The 19,117-nt window shown below is 38.0% G+C and overlaps 1 protein-coding gene across 1 annotated transcript; it reads right to left on the bottom strand.

Annotated features, from left to right (window-relative positions):
- Positions 1–333: 333 nt before the first annotated feature.
- On the bottom strand, positions 334–13,406 carry LOC146374480 (B-cadherin-like). The gene is made up of 18 exons (XM_084948104.1): positions 13,061–13,406; positions 11,952–12,066; positions 10,047–10,135; positions 9,682–9,891; positions 9,153–9,293; positions 8,315–8,470; positions 7,524–7,665; positions 7,051–7,223; positions 6,302–6,430; positions 5,579–5,764; positions 5,126–5,376; positions 4,194–4,336; positions 3,614–3,705; positions 2,934–3,066; positions 2,358–2,585; positions 2,123–2,253; positions 1,724–1,867; positions 334–1,191 (listed from the first exon to the last, which is right to left on the bottom strand). Exons 1-18 carry the CDS (start codon positions 13,109–13,111, stop codon positions 976–978), a joined length of 2,730 nt encoding a protein of 909 aa, XP_084804230.1. The 5' UTR covers positions 13,112–13,406; the 3' UTR covers positions 334–975.
- Between the last annotated feature and the right edge of the window lie 5,711 nt (positions 13,407–19,117).

Here is a 19,117-nt window from a genome sequence, read left to right as displayed (position 1 = left end):
ACATTTACTACACTTCACACATCTGTCTAGAATGTGCCTCCATTGTTGAACAAGAGGAAGTGGCCTACTGTGCATGTACAATTTTATTTACATTGCAAACACCTCATGTGTCCAAAGACAGCAAAGTCATGTCCAAAATCATATGAAGCTGAACAGACTTCAGATCAGAAAGAGATAAAAGGAACTTGTGTGGGACAGTCTTTCTCTGCAATCACCTGCAGTGAAGTGACAATGAAATTAAAGAATTTGGAGCTTTTTGTCACTGCTGTTTATTGCACTGCATGTTTTAATGCAGTTAGTACTAAACTGAAATTAGAGACCACACAAATCCACTGTTGGCTTAATACAATTTTATAAAGAACAAAGCTAATTTCACAAAGTATCTCAAAGATTCCGTTTTTGACAAATCATTGTAATAAAAGACATGAACAGATCCACAGGAAACAATTTAAAAGTATTCATAACTCATTGAGCACAGTGTCAAAGGCTGACGAGGCGCATGCAAGCTACCTGGATTTCATCCTAATCATTTCAAATTTTACTTTTTAAACAAATGGAGACCATAAGTACAAATGCTATAGAGTAAAGCAACATTTCCCAGTGTGACTGACGAGTCTCAGAGTGTCTCAGGTGTCGCCCAGTAACCTACACAGAAGTGTTCACTGTGGCTCCAGCACTTATTCAACAGAATAAGTAACAAGGTATTAGTCTCCAGGCTGAAGGTCAAACAGATGTTTTTTAAAAAACAAAAATAAAAACAACAAAAAAAAAAGCATACAGAGCCTAATGCATTCATAACAAAACAAAAACTCATCCTTTGGCTTCTGAGCAGTGGGCGATAACTGCTAACGGGATTGCAGTGAGAAGGCAAACCACAGTGCACATATATATCTATAAAAAACAAAATGTGTAGTTGAAAGTCCCTTTCTGGCTTGCTTTTACAAATTAAACATGCAGCCATGCGATATGGTATGATTACAGCATATCGTCATCATCTCCTCCTCCGTACATGTCGGCCAGTTTCTTAAAGCGAGGGCCCCATTCATTGAGGCAGTCATAGTTCTGGTCTCCACTGCTTGAAGAGTTCAAAGAGGAGAGACTTCCTGCATCAGAACCACCTCCCTCATAGTCAAACACCAGCAGGGAGTCATAAGGGGGTGCTGTTGGGTCGTTGTCTGCAGCCTTCAGATTCTGTTGGAGGAAATTTTACACAACTTACTTTAATTACCTCACATGGAGCAGAATAACGTAACAGAATAATAAACGTGACCATTATCAAAGCACAGACATGATGTACTCTTAGCCAAAACATCCATCTTCTGCCACTTATCTGGGAGCAAGTTAATTAAACAACTCCCTCTTTTTCTTCTCTTAAAAACTAAATAAATTAAAATTCCCTTCACCATGACTGGAGCCAAAGTAATGCCATCCAGCTTAAGTATGTCTAAGATTTTAGAGCAGGTCACCTACCAATCGGAAGGTTGGTACACTGCAGACCAAATATCCTTGAGCAAGATACTAACATGTGTGATAACATTAGACAAAAAGCAATGAAAATGTATGCACTCCCTTCAAATGACATAAGTGCTTCCATGAGGCAGTAAGAGCTGCTTAGGTTCCCATTTTCTGTAATACTGTGGTCAATGTTATCAAATGATGCACTGAATTCACACCACAGTACCACATTTCATTAAGTTTTAAGGAGCTTTAGAATCTCACTCACATCTTCAATGAAGTTGCCAATCTCCTCGGGGTTGGCAGGCCGTGGCCGGTACTGAGGAGCAGGCATGAAGTTTGGCACCACTTCATTCCTTAACACATCAGGCCGGTTGTCCAGGCCACGGTGGAGAACACTCAGGTCATAGTCCTGAAAGAAGGTGATTTAATGATGCATTATTACATGGAATATTTTTGCTGTACTTCTGCAATCCACTCTCTTCATCCACTGAGCCCATTGTCTACTCAAACTTTTCTATCAGTAAAAAGCCTGGGTCAAATCACTGAAATGGAACAAATTTGATCAGCCATTTCATCTCAAAAAGAAAATCTCAGGTTTTCTGTACCTGAGACTTGTGTGTGTGCAGCTTTGAAAAATGTGTAATCAGAATGAGTGACCATTTACCTGATCATCCTCGCCACCTCCTTCTTCATCATAGTAATAGACGTTGTCTCTGACACCATCATCCAGCAGGAGTGGCTCCTTTTTCTCCCTTTTCCTCTGTTTTGCAAACAGCAGCACTAGCAGCAACAGCGCTGAACACAGAGCACAACGTTTAGCACACAGTAACCAACCAAATCCTACTTAGCTGGGAAAGGAAAGAGATGCACCATCCTGAGACTACAGATGTGTGACTCACCGAGCAGCAGGATGGCTCCAAGTATTCCAAGGATAAGGGGCAGGTTGCTGCCAGCTGCACCATAGCGTCCTGGACCTGAGCATGCAGTCAAGTCTGTGCCCCTGCAGTCACACACTTTAGCTGTGATGATGTTGTCCTGCCCAAAGCCATGCTTGTCTGCCACTGTCAGTACAACACTGTACTCTCCACTGGGCAGCTCAGTGGCCAAATTCAAGATGATGCCCGTTCCTGAAATAAGACAGCAGATATTTTACTTAATAATTCTGTGTTGATGGATTTGTTGTCTCACTTTCACAAAGCTTTACCACCTCTTCAAAGCCATGCTGCAACAGTTTATTCTTGTGTTTTTTAAGTCTTGTATAGCAACAATGTCCTCACACAAGCACCAATCACTCTAATGTCAATGTTCAGTGGTGAACACTGAATTATGTCTGACCTAAACAATCCTGACATTTGCAAATCACATGTTAGCAGGAAAAATACATATTTTGGTTTCTGAACCAAAATATTTAAAATTCTGGCCATCTCATTGGACAGCATAAGTTTATACTTGTCACATGTTAGCAGTGTACATACTGGAGTCGTTCATCCTAGCGGTCCAGTTGGTCTTTGACATGCCCTGTAAAGACACCGAGTAGGGAGGTCCAAATTCTGGTCCGTCTTTATCTGTTACTGACAGCAGCTGAGGAGCTGGATCCTTGTTGCACACCTGAGGAAACAAAGTCACAGTGAAGCTTTTCTTTATGCTGATATGCTGTATCACATGACTGCACACTTGGACTTGCACTTTTTAATTGACCCCATCCTAGCTTCACTACATTTTACTGTTTGAGAAAGTAATTCATGCCTTTATTTCATCCAGGCTTGATTACTGTAGCAGAGCATTTTGGAATCAGCCGTGCTCTGCTCTCTCGTCTACTACTTGTTAAAATGCAGCAGCCCGACTCCTGACAGGCACACGTAAACAAGACCATTTTTCCCATGTGTTGGCTCTTTTTCACTGGCTTCCAGAACATTTTAGAAAGGACTTCAAAATTCTGTTTGTTTTTAAGCCTAAACGGATTCGCTCCCTCTTAACCTCACACAGTCCTAACAGAACTTAAAGCTCTGTTTTATTCAATTTATTTGAACATTTTGGTCAACCTGTATTGTTTTTAAATTGTTCTTATAAATACATTGACTTTACGTAGAAAGATTCTGCACCATTAGACGTGTTCAACACAAAACCGCTGTTGAGCTGATGGGAAATAAGACACCTGAATGTTACGCAGCTCAACGACAGGAGCATTGTCATTGACATCTTCCAGCTGAATGATCAGGGTACCAGTTCCTGTAGCCGGGACTGTATCTGGTAACAGAAAAAAAAACAAAAAAAACAAAAAAAAAAAACACACCAGGAGAACCTTTATTAAAATGATATTTCACTTTGTTGAAGAAACCCAAGTTCATAGTAATGCACACAGACTTTCCTCTAGACCTCTGATCCTCATAACTGGTACTTGGCTTTTAAAACAAAGATTTGAGGGCTAAAACTAATGGCCAAGATCAAATTAATTACTGAATTACTAATTATTACATTTTTCAAATTAAGGGTTGCAATGTTATTAGTTGTGAATGTCCCAGGAAAGGCTGTTTGTACTGGAATTTGAAAAAAGATTCAATTCCATCATTCAGTGATCAGTCTGTGCAACATAGGATTTCTTGTCTTGCAACTTTATCGGGACATTATACAGGCTAGTCCAACTTATCCAATTTAACAAGTGTTCTTCCATAACTTTTCAGAAATGGGAATTTTATTAAAAGTTATAAATTGTAATAGTCTTAACTGCCACCTACCATTATCATAGGCACCAATGGTTGCAGTGTATCTGTTGTTTGTGACAAAGAAGGCCTCTCTGTCCATGAGTCTTCTCACTTTAATAAGGCCTGTGTCCTTGTCTACGTTCAGCCAGCCTGCAGGGTCATTCAATATTTTGTACCTGTACAAGACAGTCACAGAAAAGATGGCAATACTGTGAGGCAGGATGATTAGAATTAGCATGTTTCACAATATGGCACAGTGGGTTATTCGATTTTGGACATCCTCTACTTTCTCCTCAGGCTAAATACACGGTGACACCTTAGCGAGAATTAAACACATTAACCGTTACAGGATTCTTGCATCATTTAAAAATACTGGTGGCCAATAGTACCATCCATCAGCCTCCTATAGGGTATGAATTTGAATGTCCTAAGTTGCCTCATTCTTAGGTTATCAGATTCACAAACTTTGGTGTCCATGGCGCCATCCAGTAGGGTGGTGACAATACCTCATGAGCTTTTTACAACTAAGGGTTTTTTTAAAAAAAAAAAAAAAAAGATGCTTTAAGACCTTAACATTACAAATTAAGACAATGTCAATATAATTAACTGTATTTGGGTCTTTTAAGGGCCTAATACACCATTATGGTAGACAGATATTTAGTGTTTTATCGCTATAGACTGTATTCTGTAATCTTATCTGCCAAACATGAGGACAGTGAATGAATTTCGACCATCAGACAGAACAAAGAATCTAAATACTCGACATTTATCTGTGAGATTTAACCATTTAGGGTTTCATCCACAAATTTAATTCTTAGTCCCTTAGGAAAAACAAACCTGACTGAGGGTTTTAGCTCCAAACTTAAGTGAATGTTTAGAAAGAAATCGAATTTTTGCAGCACTTATGAGGTCAGTGATACATTTTCTTTAGCAGTAGAAAGTCTCTCCCCCACCCCCCGACTTACGAGACTGTCTGCTTGCGTGCAGTGTCTGGGTCTGAAGCAGTGTACTGCACCACGACTTCATCCACAGCAAGGTCCTCTGGTTTTACCACAAGCTTCTCCTTTGGATCAAATGTTGGCGCTTCATTCACATCTCTCACACTCACCACCACTGTGGCGGTAGAAGTGACCACAGAAACACCAGGAGCAAAAGGAATCTCATTCTCCACTGAAACCAACAGAGTGTGCTTGCTGATCCTCTCGAAGTCCAGCTCCTGGTTGGAAGGAAGGGAGGAGGAAGGAAAACAAAACAAACAAACAAAAAAAAAAAAAAAACCACACACAACATAAGGGTGTTGGCACAGATTTTTGTGAGGATACAAGAAATCACAAAAATGCTGCCATCAAATGACACAAACATTCATAGATGATAAGTATCTCCCAATATTATGAATGAATTCCTGATTTTCTTTGTACCTTTGCAGTAGAAAGGATTCCTTCCTGTTTGTTAGGTCCTGTTTTTACTGTGAAAAGTCCATCAGGATCACCACTGACGATCTTGAACTTGGCGTTCCAGGCTGGAGTTTGTGGTTCATCCTCATCTGTTACTATCATCCTAACCACCTCAACATCCTTTTTGTTTTCATCAACTGTTACAGTATACTGTGAGAAAATAAAGGATGGGTCAGAAATCATGGCAGTGAAAACAGATCTAAAGACTCCTCACTAGGAATAGAGAATAACGGCCTCATTTTGAAGTCTGTGTCATTATATTAGGTTCATTACTTAATGCAAGTCTACAACTGTGCAGTAAATCATTTGTGTCTTTTGGCACAAAAAAAAAAAAAAAAAAAAAAGCCACAACTCACAATTTATGGCAACCATGACCCAGCGTGAGAAGTAGCTATCATTAAAAGACTTTAAATACATCTGAGCATCACTGAGCATCGTTGCTTGTTAAGAGTTTTCTTGCTGTGTGTTTTGAGAGATTTAGATTCAATAAAACCATTTATTGGAAGATAATTTTGTATGCATGTATGTAATTTTGTCATGAACATAAACCCATTGTGGGTTTTTGCTGTGTCAGTATGTGTGAGTGCAACATTAATAATGCAGTTAGATACAGGATGAATGTGTTCTGCTTTAACAGTGTGAAAAGGCAGCAGTTAAACAGGAAGTTTCCAGTTACTTCATACTTACTGAGCTCTGAGTGAAGACTGGAGCGTTGTCATTGCTGTCCGTCACCGTGAGGATGACTTTGGTTTGTCCAGTTAACCCTTCTCCCTCCATATCTGCTGCTTGTACTGTCAGAGTGTACTGTGGATATTTCTGTTAAGATACAGGGACTGTTAAGGTAGATCAGGTCATCAACAGGAAGGAAGAAACACTAACATCAGTTTACAGACTGTAACACAGCCTTCAGACAGACTAAAGCTCTTCATCTATGAAGGCCGATTCTGCTGAGAAGCTGAAGCTAAACTCATTTAATATTTTGCTTATGACAAACACTTGCAAACATGATGCTTTTGAGAGGCGTGGCCAAACCTTTTAAAATAAAGTATTCCTTGACCATTTGGCACGAGGCCGTTTGTTGTTAAGTCAGTCTCAAAGAGTTTTATGATGCTGCACCAAAAACAGATTGCTCTGATCTCCCATAGTTTGCATGGAAGACAGACTTGTCTGACAAACTATTTGCCAAGTAGGAATTGTGTGTCCAGAAGTATGACACAAACCAGAAATGTAGACTGATAAACTATAACTATACTTCAGAGGCTGTGTCAAATTTGAGTTTCATTATCAAAAAACAAAACATGTTTTTTTGCAGCACCCTTTTGTGACTGATTTCTAGCAGTGACAGGCAGACTACTGATCCTGATTCATTATAAAATGTTTTTTCAGCCCTGTGTAAAAGGACACTTATGTTTTAAATATGTTATAACAAATCTTGCCTCTCTGTCTAGTCCTCTACCAGTGACTCTGATGCTTCCAGTAACTGGGTTGATTTCAAACATGTTGTCAGTGGGCAGCGGTGGGTCCTGATTCAGAATACGATAGCGGAGCTCTGAGTTGTCAGTATTTGGCTCATCGTCATCTTTGGCTTCAACCCTAACCACCTCAGTCCCTGGAGTGGAGGAATTCAGAAAAAGGTAATCAAGAGCAGAATTTTCTGAAGATCTTCACACTGCTTCATTTACGAGATTTATTAAATAAAACAGACTTGCTGCAAAAAGTCTGCTTATTTCTTTCCAACCCAACACATACCCTGTTGATTTTGGTGTCACTCTATTTAATGAATCTTAAGATATTCAGAAAATCATAGTGGACTTGGTGAAAACTCCATCATGGATAAGAATTATACACAGGAACAAAAACAAAGAACACCACCAAAGAAGTCCAGTGGCAATAAGGTTTCTATACATACCGATGGCTGTGGCCTCAGCAACAGTTGCGTTGTACTCCACTGTAAAATAAGGTTTGTTGTCGTTCTGGTCGATCACATTGACTATAATCTCCATGGGATCCTCAGCTTGTCCTACTCCATCAGCCACAGCATGTGCTAGAAACTACACAGGCAGAAGATTTTAATATGTTTCATTTAGAAAGTTTCAGATTCACCTTTAAATTTACTACATTATCTCTACACACAATAAAAACAAGGCAAAGCTTTTATTGCGGTTGGTGACTGTCGCTGTGACTTGATGCTTTATTAAAAAAACAAAACAAACAAACTGCATTTGAGTTAATGAATTGCTTAGGGGAAAAAAAGCAAAACAAAAAACAAACCCAAAAATGGTAAAAAGACTTACTGGCTAGACATTTACATATCCACATATTGAGGCCTCACTTTTTTTTTTTTTTTTTCTTTTTTTTTAATAAACACATATCACTGCTTTGTTTTTGTATCTCAAAAGGGTGTTGCATGTTCCTTTTTGAATGACTAAAAAGATCTGCAATTCCCAGCAGTAAAAGTTTAACAAATCTAGTACGGTTTGTTAAATGTGAAGAGGCTCAATACTTCTGTAAACTGAATATTTAACATTAAGAACCTGTTGTTGCTTAACTGTGCAGTATTGTGTGTTTAACATGACACTGGGACAAAGCAAGATGTTTTTATAAAACTAAAAAAAGAATTAAAAAAAGATTTAAAAACAACTTTTTAAAATGGGGATCAAAATGCAATAATCACTTGGAAAAACATTTGGAGATGCTTACCGTGTAGCTGGGTGTTTCCTCTCTGTCGAGTGGCTGTGTTACATACAGATTGCCCGTCTCTTTGTTCATTGTGAAACGACCAACAGGCGGCTGATCAGCTCCAGGACCAGTGATGCTGTAAAAGAGCTTCTTTTCTTTATCTTCATTAGAGCGGATCTGGAAAAAAATAAAATAAATAAAAGCCACACAGGACTAAATTAGATCATGCTCACTGTCTATAGGAAGAGTAAAGAGGCTGTGCACTGTAGTGTAGTCTGCACTCAAGACTTTCCTGGTTTATTTGAAATACAGTTTAGAAAGACTTATCTTGTGATCTCATATCAACAAGACTGCTAGATTCTCCAAGCATTTGGGGAATTTCTTTCTATAATGCCACACTAACTTCTTTTAACTAATGTGACTTACTAGCTTAGTCTTATTGTTTAAGATTGACAGGAAAGAGGAGGGAGACAGGGGAAGACATGGAGCAAAGTGCTGCGGGTCAGACTTGAACCCATCTTGGTCTCTCTCAGCTATACGGCACAAGCTAAACCGGCACCCTTAAGTATTAACTTTTCTTTCTGCCAGCAATATACAGATTTTTCTTGTGCCTTTATATTTTATGTTAACTTTAGACTAACAGTCAAGTAAAAATGTCTTAGTTACACATCCAGGAAAACAAAACTTTGCAGATTAAATAGTAAGAATTAAGTGGGGAAGGAAAAAATATAAAGGACAGGCAGACTGCAAAGTAAACAACGGCGACATCCTCTGCAGAAATAAACATTTAGAAATAAAAATGTTTGATAAAATGACGTTTATTGTCAAATTAACCACAAGTTCATTCAGTTCACCTTACCTGAGCTACTTTCAGGGGATAGTTTCCTCTCTGATTCTCAGGAACATTGAGTGGAGGAATAACCCAGTCCCTTTTCCTCCTCCTCAGCCCTCCACCAGACTTGGGAAATTGCAGAATGGGCACTTGTGGATCAGTGGCATTCTGGAAGAACATACAGACAGCTTTTTTAGCAAAAGCTTGGATAGAACACCACTCAGAACTTAATTAAACTACAAGGAGGAGCACAGACGTTCTCAGAATGAGTTTTAAATTTTTTTCAGACTATGATGGGTCTGTGTCTGTCCAGAGTTAATATCAGTTTCAACATCTTAGCCATGAAGGCCAATGAGGCATTATCATCACCCTACCAAGCAGGCAAGCAGGACATGTTGATACTCAAGTTTGTGAATCTGATAAATTATATGTAGCCTCACGAGTTAAGTTGCCATCTGTTGTATCTACTAAAAGTGTCAGAAACAGGCATTTTGCATGTATCGATTCCAAATGTACTTTTCATTCATGCCCCATTAAACAGTGTCTCTAAACCTACCTCTGTGTTGTTAATAGAGTCCATTTCAGTACTGTGATGCTGAATGTTGAAGTTTGTGTGGGCTCCATGGTGGTGCTTTCCACGGTGATGTCTATGGTGATGCTCAGGGTGAACGACACTGACTGGAACTGTTATTTTGTGACCATGAGAGTCCCAGGAGTGGATGAAGAAGTTCCGGTGTCCTTTATGAAGAACAACCTCTCTGTTTACCTGGAAGGTAAAAATAAATATATAAAAAAAAAAACCTTTAGCAGAAATACAACATACGCTACATTCGTTAGACTAAGTCTCCACAAATCTTACTTTAATATCTTCTTTTCTAAACTAACCCCAACTTTGCTATCAGGTCTGTCAACTCTACTTACCGTTAATGTACCATCTGCCTTTACAGTAAAGCGACTGTCATCAGTGCTGAAAAGAATTACTGTGCGCTCTGTGCAGTCAGTGAAGCCCACTGGGAAAGGATAGAAAAGAGTTAATCATTATGAATGTGGTACATATAGTGAAAAATCTGGCAAGTTATTTTGTATTCAAAGAAAAGCGACAGACACCACTCCCTCTTCCTTAAGAAAAGCAGCATAAGTGACTGCAAGATGACTAAATGGTTTTTAGCTCTGGATAGTAGCAACACTCAGTCAGGTTATCAACATTATTTACTTTTAACAAAAATGTCAAAACTGCATTTACATGTTCAACTATACACACACACACACACACACACACACACTTTTTAAATCTTGAAAATAAAAGTTATTTGAAGATGATATTCAGAATTGGCCAATTTTGTTTTATTTGAAGTAAGTACACATTCTCATACAACCATCAACCTCACTTTGAGGGTTTAAATTGGTAAAAATATTAATAAAAATTTTTTATTTAGCGTTTACCTCAGGTTGTCATTTCAAAAAGCAGCAAAATTGCCAGTGCAGAACAGATTTTTTCTGGTTTCCATTAAAGACAACATAACTACACAACACCTCACTTCCCACACCCTTCAGGGGACCATGCTTATGAAAATTACATATTGACAACATAATGTTAATCCATTCTTCATTTCTTTCATTTACTTTAACACTTAACATTCATTGTTAAATTTCTGCGATTGGTAATTCATTTTTAGGATACAAGAAAGAAGAGGGGGGGATAAACAGCCTTGACTTGAACTAAAACATTTCATAGAATTGTCTAAACCCATTCTTAGACAACAGCCTATTAATATAAAACTATCAAGACATGCAGTCAAAGTAAAGCAGTATTGGAAGAGGAAAAGGTTGTATTAATGCATCTGTAATAACCATAGGCTAAGAAAGCTAAAACAATGTTTATATTTTAGTAGGGTTGGAACCATCAATCATTTCGAACCAGCTATTCTACCCATTATTCACTGCTCCTTATAGAAGTATTGTGGAGTAAGTGTTTGGTTCACTACAGCCTTTTCTCATTAGTGCCTACTCAACTCCATTTTTAGTTTTTTAGGTTGCAGTACTTTTGGCACCTACTCTAGGGCCCTGTTGGCATCTACTCTTAATGACATTTTACTGAATTGTATTGAAAAAGGACAGAAACTGGCATATGATGCCCAGATATAGATTTCTGCAATATTTTCCTAAATAAATAAACAAGGTAAAGCTGTACATACATTTACACAGCGTTTTAATCTGATTATCATAAATTGCTTGTGTCTTAAAAAACCCCCCCATCAAAGTGGGTAATTAGTTATTCAGTAGAGACAATTGATAAAGAAACGAATATTCACGTTAAAGCAAACATGCATAACCACAGCCCATTTAAAAAAACAAAACAAAAAACAAAAACTGTTTAAGTCTGTTTATAAGAAGAAGAAAAAAAGTTCCTTTTTTAGAGTTTCACTTGAATAGCAAAGCCTGTAAAACAGGTTCGGGGATAGTGCTCTGACCAGCAGGTAAAAGTAACAGAAGCAGAGTGAGAGCAGGCTGAGACATGTTTGGGTTTCAACTAAGAACAATGTGCCCAGCTAATCTGCTGAAGGCCATCTGGGCTGGAGGAGTCCTTTACAACAGCAGAGTTATTCCATATAGGGCTGCAACTCAGGTCTAAACCCTCCGACAGTTTCATACAAACAAATCTGTAATGTGAAATGATACTAGACAATAGAAACAAATACCCAAAAACAATTTCATTTAGATTATGACTAAGAGTAACGCACCATCCAGGCAGAAAACATTATCATCCAAATCAAAAACACGTTTACTAAAATACCCATGTACGAGCCTACACTGGGTTTTTCTTACCTTTGCCCAGCCTCATGCCCGGCCTCAGATGTTCCCTGGACACTCTGAAAACCAGCAGCTCTGACTCAAATCCAGGCACACATGTTGGCCTGTTAGCTCTCTCTAGTGCTGACACCTAGGAGAGGAGCAACAGTTTCAGTTAGACATACAATAAGACTTCAGGATTATAAGAGTTCGAAACTGAATAACTACATGTTTTTAAAAAAATCAAAAACTTCAAACTTGAAATGTTTTCAGCATTGAAAAGGTCAGGATTTTAGGTTTTTCCTTAAGCTGAACGTCGTGCAGCTTTGAGCTGTTGTTCAGAAAATGCCATGCCTTGGCAAAGCATTGCGCTGCTTAATATACACAGTTTAAACACTAAATAATAAAGAACAAAATAACTGTCACTTTAAATACTAATGAAAATGTGTCTAACGCTCCGTGTAATTATATGAATGAATTGAAATTGTGCCTGTAAGCCAAATGACTTTTCATTTTAAAATCCCAAAAACGATATTACTTGGATGATAGTCCTTTTTCTTTTACTTTTACATTAATGAATCTTTTTAAACGTGCTTCTCGATATGTTTAAGACAAAACAGACTGGAGTGAACAAAGCTGAAACGTGTTTGCACACGAAACCACAACTCTGAACTGGAAATTAACCTGCAGACAACGTCATCAGCGTAATCAGGGCGAGGCTCGCTCACAACCTCGAACTCTTCGAGGCGGAAGGGTATGAAAAGAAAAAGAAAGACGGCCTAAACCTCCGCGTGTGTTCTGCGGTTTCGACACGTTTTTTAAAATACTTTTTTTTAAAAAAATTTGTTGCAGATTGCTCTGCGGAGAAAGCTGCTACACACAATAAGGATTTTAGACCCCCACAAGTTCGTTTGGCCCACTAGTCCCAGCAAGTACCATAGCTGATAAAAGTATTTCTTTATTAAAATCGAAGGCTACTTCACGCATAAAGAGGTGCCGAAATTATTCCGCGAAAAAAAGAAAGAAAAGACTGCTTGTAAGATACCCGGATTAACCGACATTTATTTTTTGTGACTCAAAGTAGAATGGACAGTGAGAGAATTGAGCACCGATGGCAAAATATTAACCAAAAGAGGAAGTCTCACCTGGAAAACGACGATTAAAGCACCAAAAACCGCGAACAATGCGGTCCCCATTTGTCTAAGTCGTATTTTTAGTATTCCTCTCGAGTATACAGCCAAAAACGAAAAGAATCCTAAATATATTCCTCTTTGAACTCGCTTCTTGGCGTCTTCCTGTTGTCCCCTGAAGGTAGTTTCTGTAACTGAGAATCGACTCTGCAAGGCGCTCTTTCAGGTACTTTCAGCACATGACGTCAGCTTACAGGTGCGCAGGTTCCGTGTTCCTAATATGGTCATCCCAGCCCGTCACACCTGAAGTGACAGGAACAAGTAGTTTCTGTTCATAAATAATAAATAGAGACACAGCGGATAGTAGCAGCGGACAGCGTTATTATCAGCAATGATCTGAGTCTGAGTTCAGTCAGCCACATTCGGGAGCTCTCAGTCTCATTTCCTCTTACTGATAATCTGTCTCTCACTCCCCATGTCTTTCTCACACATGCACACACACTGACATTCAGACTTTATCCACAGTTGCTTACTAAGAATCACTAAAAAACACGTGAAGCTGCTGACAGAAAACCATCTTTCATTTGTAAAGCCAACCAACAGTGTTATAAAGTCATTAGTGTGAAACCAGCCTAAAAAACCCACAAATGACTGTCTGAAAACCAGTGGATGTATTCAGCTGAGTGTTGAAAGGAAATCATCGACAGTATCCCCGAACAGAAGCCAAATACAGAATTTGATGATACAAATTTAAGCATTCAGCTTTATTTGCTTCAGTTTTCACTGTCATCTGAATACACAACATCCCATTTGCTAATAAGCTGTTGTAAGCGTACCCACTGAAGTAATGCTATGTGCTGATAAACATCAGTAATTGATACTGAAGAAAAATGGACTTTTCTCATCCATGCTGTTCTTACCCTCACAGTCTGAAAGCATGTGACTGAGAGAATGCACTACTACTTTATTTTAAATGGAATTTCATTTATTCAAGTCCAATAGTTTAAGTGAACAATGTTTGTAGTAGTCTACAACAATAGTTCTCCAGGTTTCTTGAAGGACATTGTAAAGTTCTTCTTTAGATGTTGACTGCTTTTTCTTCTGTTCTGTGTCAGGACTATCTTTTTGGGGTCTTTCTGTTGTATTCCTGCTTCAGTAATATTGAGATCCGGGCTCTGGGAGGTCAATCCATCATGGATAGTGTTCCACTGTATGTTTTTCTATCTGGGCCTGCTTTTACTGCATTGGCAGTGTATCATTGGCATGCTGAAAAAACAAAGCTGTTGCCAACCAGATGCTTTTTAGATGGTAGATCAAAATCTGATGATACGTTTCAGCTTTAATAAGACACTCACTGTTGTATCTCTTCTCCTGACAGTCCTCACATTTTTAAGGATACACTGCACAACATGCAGAGATATGCCAAGATATTCTAATAGCATTTTAACAGAAAAACTAAAATTTTATACCTGTCACACTGTGTCCTTTGTCATTTTTCTTTTTTACAGAGTCAACTAAAGAAACTGGAACAATTATGTGTTTTTGTGATTAACAAAGTGCTCAAAGATTTGGTTTTACCTGTGCTATTTGTCAACTAACACCGATTCACCTGTGTTACTTGCCTTTTTACACTTGACTAAGTAATATATAAAGAAATGAGGAGTAGATCAAGACTGTTTGCACAGGACTGGATATCAGAGATTGTAGCTTTTGTAAAATGCAGCCACAAAAGGATATAATAGTATTACCAGCTAACAGACACAAACAAATGCTTGTTGAGTTAAATGGTAATTAGACTGATTCTTATATAGCGTTTTTCTGCTCTCCTGGAGCCCTCAAAGCGCTTTATACAACATGCCACCTTCGACTATTCACACAAGCACTTTTTTTCTATGCTTCTAAGCACTTTCCAGCTAACCTTCACACACATTCATACTTGAGGGGGGTTAAGACTACACTGAAATATTTAAGTCCACTGGGTTTCCTTAACCAAAACAATGCCAAGATGTGTGAAAAGTAAAAAAAAATAAACAAGAACCCTAACCCTAATTACGTTTCCAAGAAAATAGAAACTTGATGGAAGCTAGCAGCTAACATTAGCTTACTCTTTAGCTTTCAGGAAATCACACCGATAAGCACATAAAACTGATATTAATTAACTTCATATTTAATACACGACTTAGCAGATTTTTACTGAATTGAAAACTGAAATAACATCTATGAAACCATCTAATTAATTTAGGTTTTTGACAGACCTTTACCTAACTAAAGTTAGCCAAAATGATAGTTAACTCTGGGAACAGATATTCTTGCTTGAATGTTAGCAGATCCTATAAATATTTGCTAGTTTAGCAAATTTCAGCATACCCTGATTACAAACAGTTTCACAGCACTGTTCAAATGCTGTCATTGTGATGCTGAGGAGCAAATAAAACACTGTTGGCAAACAGTTTACTCACCATGAATGTAGCCAGGCTCAGCCATAGCTAATGTTAGCTGCTGGATTCCTCTTCCCTCCCTCCTTTCTTTCTGAATTCTGTGCTTGGTATGTTTTTGGTACCAAGCACACCATTGCTGATGGATATTTAATTAGAATATTAAAAAATTAATCAGCAATTCTTCTTTGTAAAATTACAGTAGATGATTGGAAATGTGTTATTAGAATTTACATTCAAGGTCTAACTGAATATGCTCTGACTTCCGAAAACATTTTATAGAAGCAAAATTATGAAAATCAACCAGTGCATGAAGCTACTGTTAAAATGACAAGTTAAGCTGAAGATGGTTATTTCAAATACCCTTTATATCATATGTTGTCTAATCCTCACAGTTTAAGAGTGAACAGGCATGGAAGATGGGGGATTTTTGAAAAGCAGTTAAGTGATGTTATCTTTTGCGCCTTTCTTTCATCCCTGGAACACAGAGATGTGGGGGTGGGAAGAATGGTCAGTTTACAGTGACCACCACTTAGCCAATAAAAGATCAGTGTGTGACAGAGAGGGAGGGAGAAAGAGGAAGCAAAGAGAATGTGAGGGCAGAGAAGGAAGAAGGCAGTGAAAAGTGTCATGTTGCATTATCAGTTTCTTGAGATGGAAGAGTGAGTGATCCTTTTAAGTCACTGTGTAATGTGTAATCATTCCTTTAATGTAGAAGTTGATTCTCTTTTTGATTAAATTTTTTTTAACTACCACGACTTTGAAACCACCTTCATAAATACACTTTATTTATTTATACATTAGATACTGGAAGATTAAACTGGAAGAATTTAAGATTTAATGTTCACAATAAATGTCTGTTCAATGCAGGATTATGACACTATAATGTTCTCTAATGATGGCTGTAGAGTTGCACTTTCAGGTATCCATGTTTGGTAAGACTGGAATATCTCAAGGACCATTAGATAGAATTCCATGAAATTTTAAACAGGCATCCTTGGACTTTAGAGCAGGAACTAATGAGATGCTCAAATCTTTCTTCAAGCACTTGGCTGACTTTAAATGGATGCGACAAACATGTCACATTATGCTGTGTGAGAGTTGGGGTGGACTGACAAAAACATTCTGGTTTAATTAGATGTTTAATATTAATAACTCTGTATCCTTAATCATGCTATATTTTAACCCAAACACAGAACTAGCCAAACTGATGCAGTAACTGCTGTCTTAAATAAATTGTGCATAACATTACATAAATCAACTGGACATTTTTTGAAAAAAAAAAAGAAAAACTCATAAATGCATATAAATATGCATTTTTGCAAGGTAAAAATACTCTTCTACTTTACTGGAAGAGAGATACCTAATGTTTAATAGTCAGCATTTAACCGGTTTACTTCTTGTGCAGTTGTAGATGTTACATCGCAATGTTTTTGTGAGGTATTTGTGAATTTTTGCAGTTTTTTTAATTCATCCTTTGATGGTCTGGGAGCAGACACACTCTTTATGGGAATGGGGGTTTTGGGGGGATGTCAGGAGGAGAGAAACTGCAGAGAGGCAACTCTGGTACCTGGATATCTGGATAATCATGTTGTGGGGTGTTTAATAAAAAGACAACTCCCATTTCAGTCCAGTAACAGCTGCAAACCTGCCATGCAACATGAACAGCGTCAGGATGAGTAAGAGAACCCTGGGAGAATTTCGAAATACAAGTTTCTGACATTCACTCTTCTTTTCTGTCAGCTAAGAGACAAAATGTATTTTAACCAGATATCTTATCTTTTGTGGAATTTCTGACAATGAACCATTATTACATTGTCTCACACATACACAGACACACACACACACACACACTGTGTGCACAATGTGTCCTTGCGTTATCCTTCTGGAATGTACAACAAGCTCACAGGCTCCACAACATGAACTTGAATTTGGTAAACTATATCCAAAAAAAGAAGTAGAGATGCATAATACAACTGTGAAAACAGAAAGAGAAATTAGGCAGTGAAGGAACTTTAGAACAGGAAGTGAAAAAAGGGAAATGAAAAATAAAACAATTCGTTTGACACAGTCCATTTATATTAGTTACAAGTTGAACTGTCACTTTAGCCATCCTTTGACTTTGCATTTAACACCATCACTCACATAAAAACTTGTAGTTTTATACCCTAGAAGACTATAGTTCCTAGGTTTTCACATTCTCACCAGCTTCAGATGTACTTACTGTATATGTATATATATATATATAGTGCTAATATAGTGCTAATAACCCTCTGGTCTGGTATAAAACTACAGTGAGGGGCTCAAAACAACTATTTAACACAGTGAGCTTGGTTTCCTTGAGAAGCAGCTTGCTGCTGGCTCCGAGGTTCACTGCTCTTTTGGTATTTGGCTATTTGCATTCTGGAAAAGCAAGCAGGTATTCATGCAACACCTCAAGGAGCTTTATATTTTAAGGTAAAGACTCTACACCAATAGACAGAAAACCTCAACAATCACATAAACGCCTTATGAGCTTTCACTTGGCAACAATGGGAAAGAAACACGTCCATTGAACAAGAAAAAACTAATATCTGTAATAAAAAATACATAAGCACAGAGATGAGTCCAGTGTCAGAGGCTACAGGATGATAATTTCACTTGACACTGGTAATGGTTATTTCACTTGTTGTTGCTATGAGGGGCTGAATTGAATGGGCATTCCATATGATCACCACATTGCTGCTAGTTTCTATCTCTGTTGAAACCTCTTAAGATGAGCCAAAGTTCACCCTGGCAGAGCTGTTAGTCCAGATTCATGGAGTCTTAAGCTAAGGAGCATTCTTTCACTTTTAAGCCTAACTGCCTTACTAAAGGAATACTTTCTAATGCTTTCTGACACTTAGCTCTGCTGTCAGTTAATCTAGTGTACTATGGTTGCCCTTACACTTCTCATTAAACATAAATATACCATTTAAACATAAACTCGGATCATTTGCCAGAAATAAACCCTGTGCTCTTTTGTCTGTTCTACTACCTGGCAGACTGTCTCTTTCAGTCAAGGCAACCAAAGGCTGCTGCAAAAGGGAAATCATGTCAATTATTAACTGTTGGGTCAATGTTTATAGGCCAATATCTGCTGACAGCAGTGAGGAAACACAGAAACTGTTGGATTAAAAGAAAACAACAGCAGTGAGACGGTTCAATAGCTAACGAGCCTAACTTTTATAAGCAGCAGTTGACTCATAAACACATAGTACCTGTAATTCAGTTTCAGGAAAATTTACAACAAACAAAATATCTCGAACCTCAAAACACTTTAGAATATATTTTTTCATTAGCATTATTGCTAATATTATATTTATTAATAACAACTAATAATCAAATACAGAGATGTGTATAAACACACAGTGAGTGAAACGAGGGGATTGAAGAAGAAATGCTCAACAGTGCATCATGGGAATCCCCCACCAACCTAGACTTAATGGAGCATAACTAAGGGAGGGCTCAATCTACCTGATGCAGTATCACTATACAGCGAGGAACATAAGTGTCTGAACACCTGAGAAAATCAGTGTTAATATTTGGTACAAAAGCCTTTGTTTGCAATTACAGAGGTGAAACGTGTCCTGTAGTTCTTGACCAGGTTTGCACACTG

The sequence above is a fragment of the Perissodus microlepis genome, chromosome 13 (genome assembly GCF_051167445.1).
Source record: "Perissodus microlepis isolate ML-2025 ecotype Zambia chromosome 13, ASM5116744v1, whole genome shotgun sequence".
Taxonomy (NCBI): Eukaryota; Metazoa; Chordata; class Actinopteri; order Cichliformes; family Cichlidae; genus Perissodus; species Perissodus microlepis.
The sequence above is the reverse complement of the archived record's forward strand: the minus strand, read 5'-3'. Positions and strand labels throughout refer to the sequence as shown.